Here is a 20,264-nt window from a genome sequence, read left to right as displayed (position 1 = left end):
AACTTAAAGATACATCACAGTATCTATCGCTCATTTTCCTATTTAGTGTCTGTATACCTATACGAAACTATTTATTAGTGGTTTAGAACCTATGATTATTCAAGCGTTCAAAAGACTCCGACTTAAAATTTTGACAGAGGGAAATTTTGAACAAACAATATTAAAATGGAATCCCTTACATTAAGCCTGAAAGAAGTACAGAAAGGTTAACGACTTTGTATTCTGTTTTTGATTTGCTAGACTTACTAAGCACGGTTACATTAACACGGGTGGTAAACGCGCAATCCAATTCCCACTGGGAATACGCTAAAAATGGGTTGCGCGACTTCCGGTGCTGGTGTTGCGCATCAATATATACAAACTCGAGGTAGGTGGGTTTTTGTTTTTGTAAATAATGACACATTTACGAGTGCTTTCAAAAAAAATCAAAATGCTATTCGATACAAAAATGAATAAAGATCATATGTGTGAAATACCAACTTATTAATCTAAGAAGCAGCTCTGTTATCGAAAACTCTGCTGGCTCGAGCTGTCAAAAAAGCATGGATTCATGAAAAATGCAAATTATCTAACTCTTGTGCCTTCTTTCTGGAAATGTGATGCTTCTAATAATCAAACGCGTGTAAAACAGTCATGAATATTACATACACTTGAATGAAATGTTGCTTTTGGAGGAAAGATTGGCAAAAAATAATCGGGAATGGGGTTGCGCCCCGGGAATGGAGTTGCGCGTATACATTATACACATTATGATGTATACGAGCAACTCCATTCCCGGGGCGCAACCCCATTCCCGATGATTTTTTGTCAATTATGTCCCTGTAAGCAGGATTTGAAGCAAATAATTATGATATTCGTTACTTCAAAACAGTTGAGTTATCATAAAAAGCATCAGCTGTCCTTTGATTAGGCATATGAGGTCAGAAACTTGCATTTTTGTTGATTTCATACTTTTTTCACGTTTCTTGTCGCCTGAGTTTTCGTGATAATAGAGCCGAATCATAAATTACAAACCAGATATTTTACACATATGATGTATTATCATATTTGTGTCGAATAGCATTTTGCTTTTTTCGAGAAAATTTATTCTTGTCTCATACTAAGCAAAAACATAACTTCACATACCTCAATTTCGTCTTTTTTCACGCGCAACACCAGCACCGGACGTTGCGCAACCCATTTTAAGCGTATTCCCGGCGGGAATTGGATTGCGCGTTTACCACCCGTGATTAACAATAACTTTGGAGTGATATACTGAAATTAGGCTGTGACTAAATACAGAGTTGGTGCGCCTGTGATACATTACAGACTCCGGTATATACGAGATTAACACTCGCCCAGTGCGACAAGTGAGGGAACTCGATGCTTGTGCAGCAAGACACAGAACCCTCCCAAACATTTTATGCACATTTTACTGGTACTGATGATAAACCCGGACAGATGATAAAGACGACCACCTTGGAAATATTCGATTGCAATTGATTATTTATAAAATTGAACACACCATCTAATAGTTTTCACTTACAACACCAACTGGTGTAAACAAAAACAAAATTGGTAAATATTCTGTATAAATAAATGACTTACATAAATTTGTATAAAAAATATTTATCCAAAATTACTGGGGAAGAGGGTGTTTTTTGCTCATGCTCACTGTTGAAACATGAAGACCTGACATTTGGTAACTTCTCATTACTTGATCAGGAATGACTGTTGCAGCTTTTTGGGGAAAGTTTCAATATAATAATACCAAGGAAATTTTGTAAATGACAAAGTGTTCGAATTTATCATCAGTCAACATTCATAGTCCCCTTTTTACATACCCCTTCAGGGCCTTACTTCATGTGAGTTTGCTTACTAAATATAAATTTGAATTATGTAAAGTTTTCAGCAAAGGTTAAGCTTTATTTTGATACTGACCATTGATTATAATTTGCAGAAATAAAAAAGTTACAGGTAAAAACCTCTGTTCGGGTTTATCATCAGTACCAGTACTGCGTAAAAAGATCTTAACAATTGTTTCATTGGTCACAGCAATAGTATCTAAGCAATGCATTACGGCAATATCCAGGAATAGACCCCCGGGGACTTTAGCCTACCGTCCCTATTTTCTCAATGAGAAAAAGTATGAAAATGCGTGACTTCACAAATCTGGATCATCCAGACGCTTGATTTTGTAAAATTCTAAAAATAGTACAGTATAGGAGATATCGTGTTTGTATACAAATCCCATGTAGTTTCTATTTTTAACACTGATAAGACAAAGATAGGGTGGGCAGACGCTGAGCGTCCATGTTTTTTTTTGTAAACAGTCATGTTTTTCTTAGGCTTAAACTTTCATCAAACACAAATGATATCAATATTTTTTTGATCAATGGAAAGAATATAAAACAAGCAATTTATTGATTACTTTTAATTATCATTTCGAAATAAAATGGTTTTATTACAAACGCTTAACTTACAGTGTTTTTTCTAAAAGTTTGGAGCATCGCTACGCCGCTATTAAAACCATATGTCATTGAAAATGGTCATTCATTTTAAAAAGATATTACTATGAGAAAATATGAAAATCGTAAGCATTTCAAAACTTTTTGAATTTTTAAAATCCATAAATGAGCAAAAAAGTTATTAAAAATTAAAAATTCCGATCCTATACACAAACGGTGTAAAAACATTTGTTTTGCCAACCACCAGATAAACAGGTGTTAATGCGTGACGTCACGGCGATCTCTCCTATTTTCCAACTCACCAGTCAGAAATGAAGTGTCCTGTCAATGACATCGTTGGAAGGTAGATCTGTTGAAAATTTGTTCATGTGTTCATGTGTGCACGTCCTTTTAAAAGTTATGAAAGTACAAAATAGTTCTACAGTATTTCAATTCTTACAAATGTTCTTTGCACATTATTTGCTACTTGCACAAGGAATAAAACTAGGCCTATATACAGTGTAATGTAAATGTTACCCCTATATACAGGAAGGTTGCTGCTTGCAACAAATGTCATTGTCTGTTACTTTATTGTTCTTCTAAACGAAGTCGTCATCTGAAGATGACCACACGAAGAAGTTTTCTTTCGTGTATCGTACAGTTACCTGAATCAGTGGGGCACCAGAATCGGTGTATTTTGTTTAAGCATGCTCCTTGTTTGAACAGGGAGTCGTATGACATAATAAGTTTTTGCAGTAGTTGTGTAAACTTATTAACTACATCACAGCTGTCAAACTTTGCAAAATATGATTTTAAATAAAAAGTAATGATGATTTAAAATACCCATGTGTAAATTTTCATGAATTTCTTATTACTTTTTTCCACTGTTACAAAATCTCCTCAACTTCCAACACTTTTTAACCATTTGAAACAATATTTTGTATGATGTAGTTTCAAGATCTGCTGAAATTACAAATATATGGTAAAATAATATGCATTACCCAGAATTAGCATACAGGGTATTCCCAAAATTTCATCTTCTTACATTTTTTTGTTGTAAAAAGTACTATTTTACCTCCATTTGTTTCACATGTGAATGTAAATAAATCTTGTTGTACCCCCCGACAACAAAGTTGTAAGGGGGGGTATACTGGTTTCAGGTTGTCTGTCTGTCTGTCCGTAGACGCAATCTTGTGCGCACCATCTCTCCTTATCCCCTTGACAGAATTTAATGAAACTTCACACAAGTGATCAGTACCAACAGTAGTTGTGCAAGGGGCATGTAAGGTTCTTTTAGAAAAACAATTTGCAGAGTTATGGGACTTTGTTTTTTTGTTACTATACTATATACATAGACACAATCTTGTGCGCATACCATTCCTTTGCATTCGAACCGCCAAATAACTTCTGCCATATGGCCTTCCCACTGTGTAGCCTTGGTACCTGCAATGCGTCGGAAATGATCCTTGGCATGTTTCCATGCACCTTTTATTTGTGTGCACTGTAACAATTTCACCAGTTTCCACATTGCGATAATGCTTTTTGAACACATACTTATGGAGAACTGTAAAATGCTGAAATCCCATGTCATTCAGTGGGATGTAAGCGCTCCATCCATCACTATATATGGTGGATCCTGGTGCTACGTGGCGCTTTATCAACGGCAAGAGAGTGTCTTGAGTGCGATCCTGTACTGGATAAAGTATGAGCGTGTTTGATTTCCGCTCCACCATTCCAAAAACCAAAATCTTAAGACCTTTATTGGGATTACCACGGTGAAACTTAACTCTGCGTCCAAAGAGGGATTCGTCTATTTCAATGTCACCTTCCAAAATCTTTTGCTTTGTGTGTCGGTGGAAGTGTTCTTTGAAGCATTCCCTGATGAAACTCGCCCAGTCTACAGCAGTGCTACGATAACCAACCCCGGAAAACTTTAATACTTGCAGCAGAGACGTGTTATCCAAGTAGCACTTGATGAAGTTCATTATGTCAGGGACTGACAGCTTCAGTCATTCAAAGAAGGTATGCTTCTGATAGTGACTTCGTGATTCCGATTCTTCTTGCATCTGAGCGTTTGCCCTGAAGCCCTCCCTGTACGTTGGCATACCCTCATTATCCCTTCACAGTTCTCGAACACTTCCTTCCCACTTGTGTCAAATCCAACCTTAACTTTGCCCTTGCATGGCATTTCATATGGCATCAGAAGATGTGTAATAAGCCAATTATTGACAGTGGCGTCGTCTCTACTAAATAGGTAATAGAATGTCCAGAGATTAGTAAAACCCTGAAACTTAATATCCCCTAACTCTGAAATTTCCATTACTAACACCACTACTTCCACTACCGCTTGCAGTAACGTTCGCACTTAATTCCGACATGCTTCCACTTAATTTCATGAACGAATACGCCCAAGGTGGGCTGCGCATTTCCTTTTATACCCAACGCAGTGTGTAATAAGGAAAGGTTTACTTACCATATTAATCAAGAGGGGATTAACCCCTCCATTACATCAAAATTTAGACCTAAAAATGCACCAGAGGCCATCATTTCATGCCTGTATTTCAAAAATTTCCAGGGGGAGAACCCCCTGACGCCGCTAATATGGGGGAGTACAGTCACCAGTAAATGTACCATAGGCCACCATATTTCATGCCTGTATTTCAAAAATTTCCAGGAGGAGAACCCCCTGACTTCACTAATATGAGGGGAGTACAGCCACCAGTAAATGCACCAGAGACCACCGTTTCCTGTATTTCAAAAAAAATCCTGGGGGAAGACCCCGCTGACCCACCCTAACATGGCATTGCCGCAAAAGGCACCCACTCAAATACCTACCCATTTAGATTGGTGCCCTGTCCAAGTAAAAATTTCTGCCTCCAGGTCTGGTTTACTCATAGTACATGTACGTATTAGCTGCTATTAAGGTAAGCATTGCAAATTTCATGTTAATAACCTTCTACTTTTTCTACTTTTTTGTTTTCAAACCTCCTGTTTTTTCCTACTTTTTTGTACAGGGACCTCCTACTTTTCTCCTGCTTTTTTGCAAGGCCATGCTGGAAGGCCTGCATTTGTATTTTTTTTTTGACAGATGAGATGTCATAAATTTTTGCTACAAAATGTACCTCTTGTTCATTGGAATTTAAAAATTAGAAAATAAAATTACAAGGTCTAAAATTTGATCATATTTGTTATTTATTGATTTTTGACATTAATTCTCAGTCTGATCATTTTAGCAAAAGGCAGTTTGGAATGTCGCCTCAATGAGAAGAGACAGAGAAGAAGAAATATTGAAAGTGTTTTGGAGACTGGTAAACTACAGTTATATTTTGGGCCTTTTCATGAGGAAACCTGTATTAGTAATGTTATATAATTATTGCATAAAGAATAATTTAACATACAAGATAGTTTTTGTTCTTGTGGTGTTTATGAAGAAACTAGAAACTAGTATATTGTAATTTAGGTATCCAGGAGTTCTAAGATATTCTGCAAAAGCATTGTTATATTTATTGTCATGACAACCAAAATTAAAAAATAAAACGCAATAATATGCTGCATGCACCAAGTTGCTAAGCCAAAAAGAGCCTTGATGAAACCAAAAGTAAGTGGTAAATTTATATTTCAGCTGAAAGTTTTTAAAACAGTTGGGCATATTTTTAGTGATCTTCACACATTTGTCATGTAAATGGCGTGCAGTATACACGACTTGCACAACAACCTCAAAATGCATTTACCATGTTCAATGACTTACATAACAGCATTGTAACGCTTAAGATAACAAAGTCAGGTAACTTCTTAAATTTCAGATTTCAGCAGAGAGGGAAATGTTCTTCACCAATATTTTGTAATCTCAGTTGTTTTTTTTATCAGTACACTGTCAGCTTTTTTTTAATGGAACGGCTTATAAAATATCGTTATTTACATGTCACGTATCTTCAAGATTGTAATATAACATTTGCTTTATAATTATAGCTCTATTCTGTTAATAAACTGTTGAACTTCCTTTATTTGATGAGTAAAAAACTACTAGTTGTACATAGTTATATAATCAATTTCAGGAAAAAGTACACAATATTCCTTTTACTAAACTGATTCTTGCTGGGTAAACTTTATTAATTGTCTGTTAGAACTTCCAGCTAAACAGATGAAATTAAAAAATATTGTTTTTCTTTACATTTCATTAGAAACGTCTTTGCATGCATATGCCTACAAGCTGTATGCCAAAATGACATTTTGTGACCTGATATAGATTAGCTTTATGACTTAAATTTTGTTTACTTATTGCAGTGAATTCAAAGCTTTCACAAGTCCGTGACATTCATACAAAGATGACAGGTAAAATTTTATTGTTATATGTGTTCTCCTGACTGCATCGATTTTCAAGCCTCGGCTAGTAGAACTTAAACATCATGTTGCTTTTAAATTACTGTAGAAGCAAAAAAAAATTATTCAACATTATTAGAAAGATGTCCTGCTGATTTTCTAAGGTTACTGAATAATGTTGAACAGTCTAGGTGGGCGGGCATACAACATGTACATGTATAACATAGTGATCAGTTTACACTTTCTTTGGTTTAAATGTTACAATAAACTGTGGACAAATTAGGCATAAAACCTAGTTTAGTCAAGCAAGTAATAAAACATACTCAGCCTATTTAATAAAGTTGACGGTCAGATCAAAGACAAATTCCAAAAAGAGAACAACAACAATTCTTTCTGCCGATTGTATCCATTAAATAGCAGGCACAAGAAAAGAATGTGTAACAATTATTTAAGTTATTGATTCTCTGTTATCAAATAATAAATCTGTTTATACAATGTATTGAACTGTACAACTGATATGTTTTCCTACTAACTACTAGCACACATGTATTCCAGAAACAATGAAGATTGCACAACATAAAGTAGCACAAACACAGGCACAGTCAGACAGGTAAATGTTTACAGTTTGATCCAGTTAATCTGTATCAGGATTTTTCTTGACTTTCTGCCGTTACTTATGATGCAAGATCTTATGATGTATCATTCTTAGTCTTTAGGGATAGTAGTTGAAATTTTTCTGAATTTTGAAGATATCTTGCAGGGCTTGACCTTTTTGCTCGGGGCAGGTAAAAGTGGAGCGCGGGCAGGCAAACAGTCGTACTCAGTTGCTCATCGGGCAAGTGAAACATATCCCAAGATCCCAAGAAATACTTCTCAGAAAATCATGTCCTGCTGTTTTTTGTTGCTATAATCCATTGCAGTATTTCATGGCATCACGTACTATGTTATAGTTGAACAACCAAAAATTAGGTTCGGGCAAGTAAAATATTATTGTAGTTGAAGTTGCCCTATGGGCAAGTGCTAAACAAAGTTAAAGTCAAGTCTTGAATGTTAAAGGCACAGGCCGCAAGATCATACAACAACATAAAAAAGAAGAAAATAAATTTGTATCAGAAAATTAACGCTATTTTCTTAAGAATGCTTTGAAACTTAATTACTGACAGACTATATACATAACCCTCCATGATGGTATGGGTATTGACTTTATTAGTCTTTATTACCACTGTGGCCTGGATTTGATTCCCGATATGGACATCTTTTTTGTTTCTTAATTTGGCATTTTTAAGATAGTTTAGAAACGAAAACTCATATTTTAATGTTCATAATATGGCCAAACTTCAATTTTAAAGAAAGTCATTTTATTTGGCCAAAATCAGGTCAGTGCCTTTAATTGTATGGCCAAAAATGTATTTTCTTCCCTTTGTAAAAATCAGGCTAAGGCAAACTTCTTTCAAAATTTCATGAAAATTTTATATGGAAAAATTCCCTTTCAAACTTGGCAGAGAATCTGCCTAAATGCAAGGGCATAGGAGCGGCAAAATGCCGAACTCATTAATTTTTGAAAATGCTAGAAAATATAATTGAGAATAAATACAGCGGTCTTCCCTTGCCAATTGTCAATTTATCCCGAAATGCATCGGCGACTGATATGTACACATAATCTTGTCATATCACTGACACCTTGCTAGATCACCTTGGTGACAGGGTATTGTGCAAAATCGATAATCAGCAACGACCAAGGTCGCTGTATTTTCACGCCCCGCAGGCTCGGTTTATAGGCTATACATTAATTAATGAAAGTTAGTCGTATTTAATTGTTTACTGCCGAACAGATTAAAGACACTTGCAATTAATGTTGTGTCTCAAATTCTGCCGACAAAGGTAAATATCTTGAGTAAAACACAAACGCAAATTGGCATCTTTAGACGTCCTTTCATAAAATATATTAAATTAAATATTAAACTTAAACATCTTGTTTGAAATATCAAAGAAAGCAATCATAATGATTAAATTCAACGCTTCAAATGTAGAAAAAAACTCATAGATTTTACAGATCAAATTACAGTAACAACTGTTACAATGGAAAAGGCCAATCAGCCTTGCAAATTTGCGTTTCCAAAGCGATCATTCGAGTATATAATTAGTGCTTATTTCAAAAAGAAAACAGTGAATTGCGTTTTACTTTTACAATGCCATTTAATGACTAAAATGGCATAAATATTGGATTGCCCCTTTAAGTCAGGGTCTTGTGCTTGATCCCCTACTTAGACATTACTGGTACTACCCTGGCAAGACATTGTCCGTATCTAACATCGTACCGCCATTACAGTGTTTAAACACAGTAAACTGTAAAAAGGGGTGAAAACTCGAAAAAAAGTATGGTCAATGGCTACTGAGCAGTCCAAGAAGTCGCCAGATTATACAATTTTCTCTAGCTATATATGCAAAAATTTTCCTGGGGCCACCCCGAACACCTGTTCATGAGAGGGGGATACCCCCTCCCCAAACCCACCCCTCCGCCGCTCCAATGCTCAAATCGTCCCTACGCCCCTGAAATGTGCATTTATGTTCTATTATTAATCTTTATATTTACAGTATGGAAAGTAGCAATGAGGAGAAGAGACACACTCTACAGTCTATAAATCAACAAATAAAAGACTTACAGGATCAGAAGACAAGTGATATGTAGGTTTACTGTATAACAGAACCAGGAATATTTAAGAAATCATTCTTAGCTTGGCTATTTGAACTTTTTCAAATAGTAGAGCTTTAATTGTAATCACCCTATTGTCACTTTTACGTCCGCATCACGAAGTTCATCTTGAAGTTTTGCATGTAAGTAGGTCTCTCAGAAATCTAAGCAAAATGCTGTCCAAATTCTCAACTTAAAATTTCAGGTCAAAGTTTTGCATGTAAGCAGGTTTCTCAAAATCTACAAAACCAAATGCTTTCAAACTTCACACATATCTTAAATATTGTAAGATGACCTCCCAGGACAAGTTACATAACTCTGGCTTTTATTTTTACTTCATCCAAATGGCTGTTTGGTGTATGTGCGTCCATCTGGACTTTGACATGCATGCAATCTTGTTTATATTTGGCATGAATGTTGACCTTAGTGAGGCGGAGTGTCATGCGCAAACCCCAGGTTCCTGTATCAAAGATCAAGGTCACAGTTGGAGGTCAAAGGTCATGTCAGATCTTGACAGCTTGTCTGGACCGTAACTTTGACATGCATGGAGCAATCTTGTTTATATTTGGCATGAGTGTTAACTTCAATGAGACAAAGTGTCATATGCAAATCTCAGGTTCCTATCTCAAATGTCAGGGTCACAGTTGGAGGTCAAAGATCATGTCAGATCTTGACAGCTGGTGGGCTGGACATGTTAACCTAGGGCATCTAGTTTATTTTTAGTTTCTCATGTTTTATTGATAGTGTCTCTTTGTATATTGTCATCTGCCCTTGCCTGCATTACACACCCTCCCAGTAAAAAAAAATGTATATATTTACGTCACCTCAACGCAACAAAATCTAAATTTATAATAAGATACGACTATGTTGCGTTGAGGTGATGAATTATGTTTTTTTAGTTTCTTGAGTTTCTCTGTTGCCTCTCTGTATCCTGTCCCCCTCCCCCTGTTAGTATCCCATCAGACTCCCTCTTTCAAACAAGCATATGGTGAGAATGTTTATCACCTATGGTGATAGTTCAAGTTTATTTACTAGTAAATGCAGTAAAACTGTTTAAACTTATTAAACCAAGACTTGGGTAAAATACAGGCTGAAAATTTTCAAGTTCTTGTTCTTGGAAAATTAAGTTTTTGGGTTGCAGATTCTTGAATTGCCATATTTACATTGCTATGACTGGATGTAATGTCATGTTTGTCACATTGCCAGCAGTTACTGTCAGCTTCATTGGTTGCTATTTTAGGCACACATTTGAAGATGAGTTGAGCAAGATGGCAAAACAAATGAAGAATGCTAAGGACTTCTATGTAAGTTATTTATAAGATGGTACAATACTTATTTATTATAATATCTGTATAATTTCTGTCAAAAAACTGGCTTGTATTTTACAACTGAATATGAACAAGTAGACAAAAATCTGTATTTTACTTTTTGTACTGTATGTTGCAGGACTATTTTCATTTAATATGTATGACCTGACACAGTTCTTTAAATAGCGCACATAAAAACTTCACTCAGTTCTATTCTAACTTCGATAAACTTCGAAGATTTTGTTCAATAACAAAACAACAAACAAAACGGTGGAGGTATATGATAAAAGGGTCATTGTGACAGTAGCCAGATCTGGGATTTTGTATTTGGCTCTCATGGAATTTGCAAGGTCAGATACACTTGGCACTTGCATGCTTTGTGAGATCCAATCTGTCCAAATCCACTTCAGAACTGAATACAGCATCCCAGATCACGCTACTGTTACATTGTTCTCTTCCAATCAACCAGCCAAACTATTTCGGTATTGGATGCAGTAATTCTTCCATATTAGATGATGCAATAATTTTAATTTGAATATCAATGTTCACAAAACAATAAAAGCCATTGACCAATAAAAGTAGCTGCATAAGATTCAATATCAATAAATGCTTGATGTGATGTTTTCTGTGTAAGTTTTATAGATAAAATTATGTAGTGTGTATTGTCTGCCTTTGTTACTGAGAAAAAATAAATTCACAGGTTATTTTACAGGGCTGGAGTGCCTTACAGCAATGTTAGCATCCTAGGAAAGGTTTAATTATTGGCCCAAGGGTCAATAATAGGCTAATATGCCAATCTTTTTATTGTATATGTTCAATCTGAAAACATAATGAAAATATGTTGTTAAGGATAATTTTGTCTCCCACCACACAGTGGTGTGGGAGACATTTTGATTTACTCCTGTCTGTCTGTCATAAAGCTTGTCCGCACTCTAAGTCAAACATTTCTCATCCAATTTTCACCAAACTTAAACAAAATGTGTTTGACCATAAGACCTCCGCCAAATCGATAACTAGCCAAATCGGTCCCGGCATATTGGAGTTATGGCCCTTGAATTACCAAAAATCGGCCTTTTTACTCTTGTCCGCACTCTAAGTCGAACATTTCTCATTCGTTCTTCACCAAACTTAAACAAATTGTGTCTGACCATGAGACCTCAGCTAGGTTTGATAACTAGCCAAAACGGTCTAGGCATTTTGGAGTTATGGCCCTTGAATTACCCGAAAATCAGCCTTCATAGGGGCAGTTGTGGGAGACATTCGCTTTTCTCAAAAGCATCTCTAGTTTAGTGTTCATAAGGAATTGATTCTATCAATGTTCGTCGCAAAGTTACAAGTATTGGGATCAAATTCCCTCTACAGTAACATGTGATATACCAAATGTGACATATACTATCGAACTAAAAAAATGTTTACTTCCAGCACGTGCATCTGAATTCGGATTTTTTGGAAGAATATGCTTTTTCCATGTGCCTAATAAGCATCCACATAGCTTGTCCAAACTGCAACGTCTTGCACATCAGTACAAAAATGGATATATGGTATATATACAGGTAGTGTGCAATAGTGAGCACAGTTCATATAAATAAGTATACCTCTCCGGAGATAGTGCCTATCTAAGAGGTGGAAATTACCTGTAATACAATACATTATGAACTGTGTTTTTAATCCAAAATCTACCTTTTAATTGATAGGGAATCAATCCTGCGCTTAGCGACAAAAATCGGAATCAGTCCAAGGTAACATGCGATATACGGAATGAGATGTTTACTATCAAATTAAAAATGTGTCCTTCCATGCTGTCATTAGACAGTTCTTTTCAAATGTTTTGGGAGGAGTTCAAGTCGAATCGATTTCCGATTGAGGCAGTGCCTTATCTTATATTATAATGTTCAGGAATGTCACCTTTGGCTGGTGTTGTTGATGTTACTCTTACAAAACACAATAGATGCAATTTTCAGGACCGCAGCTTATTCCTTGAGTTGGTATTATTTTACCACGTAAGTGAATTTTTATGCTTCCCGAAGGGTGAGCATATAGTTACTGCTTTGTCTGGCCTTCCATCTGTCTGTCCGTGATGCAAGATATATACATTTTGAAAAATTCTAAATACATGTAATAATATTGATCTTATCAAAATACAAAATCCTCTTTATTTCAGACGGAGGAAAAATTGTTGGAGAAAATTTCAGAGAGCAAACATGTGACCAGTCAGCAGCTTCAGAAAAGTATGCATAATTTTATTTGTTTGTTAAGAATATTATAAATAACCTGTTTGACTGTGGCAGACAGATTAAGGCTTTCAAAGTCTGTTGAGATCAAGTAATCTATAATAATGGTTTTGTTTTTTTGTGATTGCTTGATGTCAGTCCATCAACAGTTTCTAAAAAATCTTCTTAAACCAAACTTCACAGGCCTTGATAGCCTGGTGGTAGAGCGTCCACTTTGAGTGCGGGTTCGAACCCCGGCCGTGTCATACCAAATACATGAAAAATGGTACCAGTAGCTCCCTTGCTTGGCGCTCAGCATTGAAAGGGAAACCGGCCTCTTATCTCATACCTTAGTGGTGATGGATTCCATCAGGAATAAGGTGTTGAGAGTGATTAGTATAAGTTGTAATTAACTTCTTTCACAATTGACCTAAAATAAATTATGCATAAACTAAACTTCACAGGAATGATCCTTGGGTGGCCCCCTTACAAAATTGCCTAAAGAATTAAAATCCATTCAGAACTGGTCGCCATGGCAGTCAAAAGGAAAATCTTTAAAAATTTTCTTCTCAGAAACTGTCAGCCCGATTTCAAAACTTTTTTGTAGAAATGATCTCTAGGTGACCCTGTACCAAAAGTGCTTAAGCCATTTTATTTTGATAAAGTCATGGCTGCCAGGGATCGGGGCTTATTTTCTCTCAAAGGCTATATTGTAAATTTCAAAAATCTTCAAAAGCCCTGTGCAGATTTACAGCAAACTTCACAGAAAGGATCCCTGGGTGGCCCCTTTCAAAATTGCCCAAAGAATTAATTTCTGTTTAGAACTGTGGTTGCCATGGCAACCAAAAGGAAAATCTATAAAAATCTTCTCAGAAACAGTTAGCCGGATTTCAAAAATATTTTGTAGAAATGATCTCCAGGTCAGACTTTCTACCAAAATTGCTTTAAAGGTCCACTACTAACACCCGAACGAGTATTATATGAAAACCAGAGTTTGTAGCTGAGACTTCCTATTTACTGAAAATATGACCCACTACATTGGATCTGACCAAATAGTCGTGAATATGTTCAAGAATAACCAACAAATAAACAAAATAAAGTGCCTATATCAAACCGAAAGTATGTTTTCCGACTGCTTACAAACCCGACGCGCATCTTCGGATTTTTTTCGGAAGAATCCTCCGAAACGAAGCTATAATTTATAATTAGTTGCAAAATATATTATATGCCCAAACGATAACGTGACTTTTACAAACTTAGCATAGGGAATTCAACATTTTGTAACTCACAAAAACTTCATGAAAATCATTCTTATAATACAGGTAATATACAGCTATACTACAAGTTTTCGGGAGGACAATTTAGGCCCTTACCGAATAAAAGTGTTTTCACAACTTTGTCTGCAAACTTTTTCAGTTCATCTCTTTTCAGCATATAGTTTTAAGGATATAAATGAATAACTATCTAAATTTTCCTAAATTCACTTATTTATGTACATATGGCTACATTAATTCAATAAAATTTTAGACATTAAACACATTGGCTTGGCCTAATATATGTCACTGTCAATTTGAAACTAAAATTTTGCACATCTCATATTTTTCATGCTAATCATGTATAATTACCATCATGGAAATACAGTTATTTTGTCACACGTCTTTAAGCGGATATTTGTTTGAATTAATTTTAAAATCATGTGATCCCGAAGAATTTCTGACCGATTACGGAAAAGCGATAAACACGCAAGTAGGACAAAATGACCATCCATGTCAGTCAAAGAAAATGTAGAAACAATCATTTGTTTCTCTGTACATGTGTTGATTTCAAGGGGAATATTGTACGGCTATCGTAATGTTTAGTAGTATATTTCAAAATGTGTAGTCTTTTTTTAAGATTTATGTCAGCTCATTTGTCTTTATTTTGCACCTTTAAGCCATTCTGTTCCATTAAAAAAACATGGCCACCAGGGGGTGGGGCATATTTTCCCTATATAGCTATATTGTACATTTAAAAGAAATCTTCTCTGAAACCTGAAGTCCTAGGACTGTTTAGAGTCCATTTAAAGCCCTGCCCCACGGTTATATAAACAAAAATACTTCAAAAATTTGACTGTGACCTTGACACAGACCTGTATTTATTGGGCTGTTATTCTGAAGAATGTTAGTTTTATTTTACAAACAATTTAAGTTGAAACAGATTTCTCTTGTGTTGAACTTTACTTTTGTGATCTCTGTTTTCCTTTTTGCTGTTAAAGGTAATCAGTTAGATGAAGAGATAGCCAGTGTCACACTGTACTTGGCCAAACTAAAAGAGCAGTCTACTTCAGAGGATACAAATGACAACATGGACAAACAGGCAGTATTGTAAGATTTTCAGTGTCTTCATGTACAGTTAAATCATCCATTTTAAACATTATAAATTAAATTCACGGCAATGAGAAGTCTGTAACATAGTAGATAATCTCTGTTCTGCTTATCTATTTTAGTATGTCACAGTCTTTACCTACATTAGCTATGAAGGCATTTGTCCACAGTTTAAAAGGTGAAGGAACAAATAAAAATAAAAAAAGGACTATCTAGCCATTATCTATATAGCAATTTAAATGGATAAAATTAGATGGATCAGTGTCTTGTTCTTTACTGAAAATGATGTTGAACAATGGCTATTGGAGGAATTAGCAATGCTCGACTATTCAACAGCCTTGTCAATTGTCAACATGTTGTAAAAATGCAAAATACATGTGAGACCATCACAGTGGACAAGTATGTGAAGTTTCAATCTATTCCCATTAGAGGGTACTGAGTTACTAGCTTACATACATAAATTCAACCAAAGAAAAACATAAATTCAACCAAAAATTTTGAGTCAAAAAAGGGGAATGATTTTGTAAAAAAGCAAATTATAGTTATGGAACCTATGCAGTGTAAGTCAGTTGTTGACAGTTCCCGGCTGTACATATTCCAGAGGTTTCCATGGAATGTCTGTGAATTTCCATGGAAGTCTGGACTCCGGAGTATTTGGACAAACTTTCCGGAGTTGGATATGAAATACTGCTGAAAACTGCAGAAAAATGTCCAGGGATTTCCAGAGTACTTTCCATGGACAATTTTCTGGAGTGGTTCCACAGACGTCCATTGACAATTTTCCAGAGTTGTCCAGGAAGTTCTGCTGACAGTATTATTCAATAGCAATAGATGTGATTTATTAGACTTTTTGCAGTACATACATGTATAGTGAGCAATTACACTTCAGTACAAGCAATATGATTTTATTGCATGTGATCACTTTTGCAGTTTCAAACACTATATGATATATATAAACAAGGAAAATGAATCGTTGCCAGTTAAAAGTGACTGATTAGAATATTTTTAAGCATATACATACTTGTGAACAAAAATAAGTTATAATGTACACTAAAATAATGATGAAATCATCATTTAAATAAAGTACCTAAAGTCATCTGTTTTAAATATGCATATTATTTATAAAATCTTTATGAAGCCTTTGGTTACTTTAGCATTCATCGTTTTATGCTATGTAATGACTTATACACAAAGATACGTGTTTGTGTTAATTAGCATAATTACAAATGTATGTATTGTTTCATTGGTCAATTATGTAAAAACCTTACTTGAGCAATTTATAGAATCCTCAGTATCAACCTTGAACTGAACTATCTCACATAATAAAGTTTCACTAATTTCTACACAACTTGTTAACATCAGACTTCCAGTTACACATCTGAAAATTCCTCTTTGTAAGATCAGTTGATCTGATTGGCTAAACTTGATCACATGGTATTCCCAGTCTGATACTAATTGTTTTCTGATGTGTTTGAAATCCCTCAGAAAATGACAGAGTTTTTTCCCAGAGTTAAAACAACTAGAAATTTTTCAAAGTGCTACATTTCCGCAGTGTCCGTGAACTTTCCATGAACATTTTGAAAGATGTCCAGAGGGAGTGATTTCCAGAGATGTCCATGGAAAATGTTTGCAATCACTCTGGACATGTTATATAACAGGTGACTTTTCCATACTCTTCCATGGAAAGTACCTACTTTCCATGGAAGTTTTGCATTAGTCCGCAGTTTTTCCAGAGTTACTCTGGAATATGTACAGCCGGGTTAATAAGTGTGTGAAGTTTCATTGTTCCCATAAGGGGTAACTGAGAGGTCCAGCTTACATACAAAAACATAACTAAATTGTGACCTTCACACAGACGCCAGCAAATAGATGTGTCCAATAGCTCTTCCTATTCTTTGAATAGTAGAGCTAAAATTTCTTGGAACGCAAATTCTTTGAATAGTAGAGATAAAAATGAACATTTAATTGTGTTCTTCACATTTAAGCTCATTCTAGTATCTTATAAAATCTTATGCAGCAGTCATTATGAACAGCTTGAATTAAAAATTTTTTCAAAAAGACATGAGTTTGATGCTCAGTATGATATATTACTTAACAAATAATCAAAGCCTTTGAGTGGTTTATTGTCTAGTTTACCACGGTTCAGAGTTTAGATGCGTAGGGATTGAACCACGAGGGCGTTAGCCTGAGTGGTTAAATACTGAAGCATCTGAACGATGAACTGTGGTAAATTAGATGATAAATCACAAGAAGGCATTGATCGTTTTCATTCTGACATGCTCATTAATAAGAGGTTAATATACGGCTTGGCTGTGCCTTCTTGCCATAATGGCACACCTAGTGTCATAATTGCCCGAGGGCTTTAGCCCGAGGGCCATTATGAAACTAGGTGTGCCATTATGGCTAGAAGGCACAGCCAACCGTTTATTTGCCTTTTTATTATATACCTTCGCTTCATATTCATCTTGGTATTTTCATTTTACATATTTTTTCTACAAACTTATGGGACCTAAGCATCATTTGTATTGCTTTTTTCATCAACAGTGGCATCAGTATTTGACAATCGATTGGAAAGTGAATCAGCACCCTTTGGCAACGTCATAATGACGTAACGTCTACATGATGTCAACGTCAGAACGTGCTGACATTCCGGTTACCCGGGGCCATTATGATTATGGCGCGTAAGGCGCACTGCGCCATTATGTATTTGTCAACAAAGGCCGTAATGACCGTTTTTAACGGCTTTTTTGTTACTATTTATAGTAACGTATATAATAACATCTTTTAATAAATATCATGCTGGACTTCATTTACCCATGGAGTAATGTATCGGACGTCATGTGCCAATTTGACGTCATAATGCTCTCTTACTGGTCAGTGCGTCGACCGTTGTTTATCGCAGAATATACAGAGCTTGATTTCCTTCTTGGTTTAACTGGAAATCAAATTGAGCCATTTTAGAATGTTTTATATACAGTATAATCATATTTTAGATAACACCTCCAGTGTTTAGTACAAACTTGATTACTGAAAGTGTCTCAGAAGTTACAGTCTTGAAAGAGAGATAGAGGACCAATGACCCAGAAACGTAGTCTTTTAGTTTCATTGGCAATTTGTAGGTCGGCATTAATTTTCCTGCATTGAGTGTACGCACGCATTGGATGTACACTAATTAACCTATGTTAGACTTAACCCTTACCTTTAGTCAGTATATTGTACACTCAATACATGCGTACATTCAGTTGGGGCAATTTAATGTTGGTGCAATTTGTACCATGTTTGAATGACCATACACTTGATTCCAAAATAATAAGTTACTCTTTTCTTTGCCAGGGTAATTAACTCACAAATTCCGAGTTGATATTTTTGTCTGTATTTCAGAGATATATTCAAGAGGGAGCAAAATGACATGGTCAAGTATTTGGAGAACCTGAAGGCAGAAATAGAGTCCACCAGAAATTGCCCTCAACTTAATACTCAAGGTTGAGCAAGACTTTATCATAAATTTTACACACCATTGTGTTCAAATCGTTCGTAGTTTTTGAGCTATTAAGACCTATTATAGTTGAAGTATCCAGTGATTTTATTGTGTAGCACATGTTGAAAAAAAACACTTTTACATACATTTAGATCAAGGGGGATAAATGATAATATATCACATTGAACCTATGCTATTACATACTGTATTCTTGGTTTTGAAATTTTATGTTATCTAAAATCAAATAGAAATAGTTTTAAGCAGTTGAATGACAGTTTTTTGATATTTCTGACATTTTAAAGTTTGGAATTTTGAAATCTACATTAGGAAATAGTTGTACATAACAAAAAAGAATCCATTAAGGATCTTCAGAAATAGTGTGACCCATTCGTTACTAAACATTACCATCAGAAAAGTTCTATACATTGCTTACATCTTGTTATAAGCAGAATCATAGATGAATACTATATTGACAACATTCAATCTTGTTTGCTATACTTCCTAGACTAAGTTCTGGTCAGTACTAGTCAGATTTACTGCTATTTGTTGTTATTGAAATGTAGACATGTTAAAAGTTGTTGAGTTTTGAATAAAATAATTTTACTTCTTTACTCTCATTGTTGCCTAAAAAAAGGAACTAGACAGTACCTGCAAGTACTTCACCTACATGAATTCTTCGACCTGCAAATAAAAGTATAAAATACACAGAATGGCAACAGGAGATAGTATCGCGTAAGCTTGTGTCAGGGCGTTATCTTATTGAAGCGTTTCCTGACTTGATCACTCATGATCAAATCAACAGACACTTATTAAAGTATTACACTGGTGATACGGCCAGTACGGTAATAAACCGAATCCGGTCCAATTTTCAAACGACAACTTGATTTCTCAGAAATCCAATCATAAATACCTTCCTCGTGTAGAAAATACTAATAACATTAAAAAACACCATTATCATTATAAACAAGCAATCTGATAAAAAGTTTTTCACAACACAAATATTTATCCTGCTGCCTGTTTCATACACCGGTAAAACGAGATCTCATTCAATTTCCACATGATGTTTGCAAGACTTGCTCTATATGCCTTTCAAGTTGTCCATCTATTTATTTTTTAGCTCTTTGATTGTAATAATAACTGGAAATGATAATTAACTTCATTTATCAAGAAACCTAGAATAATGTCCAGTAGCAGTTATGCGGGTAGCACATCTGTTGCAGGGAATCTATAATATCCAGTGTATTGGATTTTAAACAGTTGGCGCTACTGTCATTGACCATACATAGGTTTTCCCGAAAGTAAAAAACAAAACAACACAAGATAAGCATCAGTATATGAACTTAAATTGTACTCTTTAAACCAGAATTTGCTGTCCTGTCGTCCGTCCCCAGGGCTGTCACATCAGGAACCCCAGTCGGGTGGCTTCTGGAGGGAAACCAGTACCCCACTGTTTTAACTGTCACGTTTA

At 35.4% G+C, this 20,264-nt stretch overlaps 1 protein-coding gene across 1 annotated transcript; it reads left to right on the top strand.

Annotated features, from left to right (window-relative positions):
- Positions 1-109: 109 nt before the first annotated feature.
- On the top strand, positions 110-19,407 carry LOC123553857 (uncharacterized). The gene is made up of 9 exons (XM_053548771.1): positions 110-205; positions 5,660-5,734; positions 6,711-6,758; positions 7,302-7,356; positions 9,342-9,431; positions 10,679-10,742; positions 12,907-12,973; positions 15,210-15,318; positions 18,700-19,407. Exons 1-9 carry the CDS (start codon positions 166-168, stop codon positions 18,803-18,805), a joined length of 654 nt encoding a protein of 217 aa, XP_053404746.1. The 5' UTR covers positions 110-165; the 3' UTR covers positions 18,806-19,407.
- The last annotated feature ends 857 nt before the right edge of the window (positions 19,408-20,264 follow it).

The sequence above is a fragment of the Mercenaria mercenaria genome, chromosome 7 (genome assembly GCF_021730395.1).
Source record: "Mercenaria mercenaria strain notata chromosome 7, MADL_Memer_1, whole genome shotgun sequence".
NCBI classification, from domain to species: domain Eukaryota; kingdom Metazoa; phylum Mollusca; class Bivalvia; order Venerida; family Veneridae; genus Mercenaria; species Mercenaria mercenaria.
This window is presented reverse-complemented; position numbering and strand designations above follow the sequence as displayed.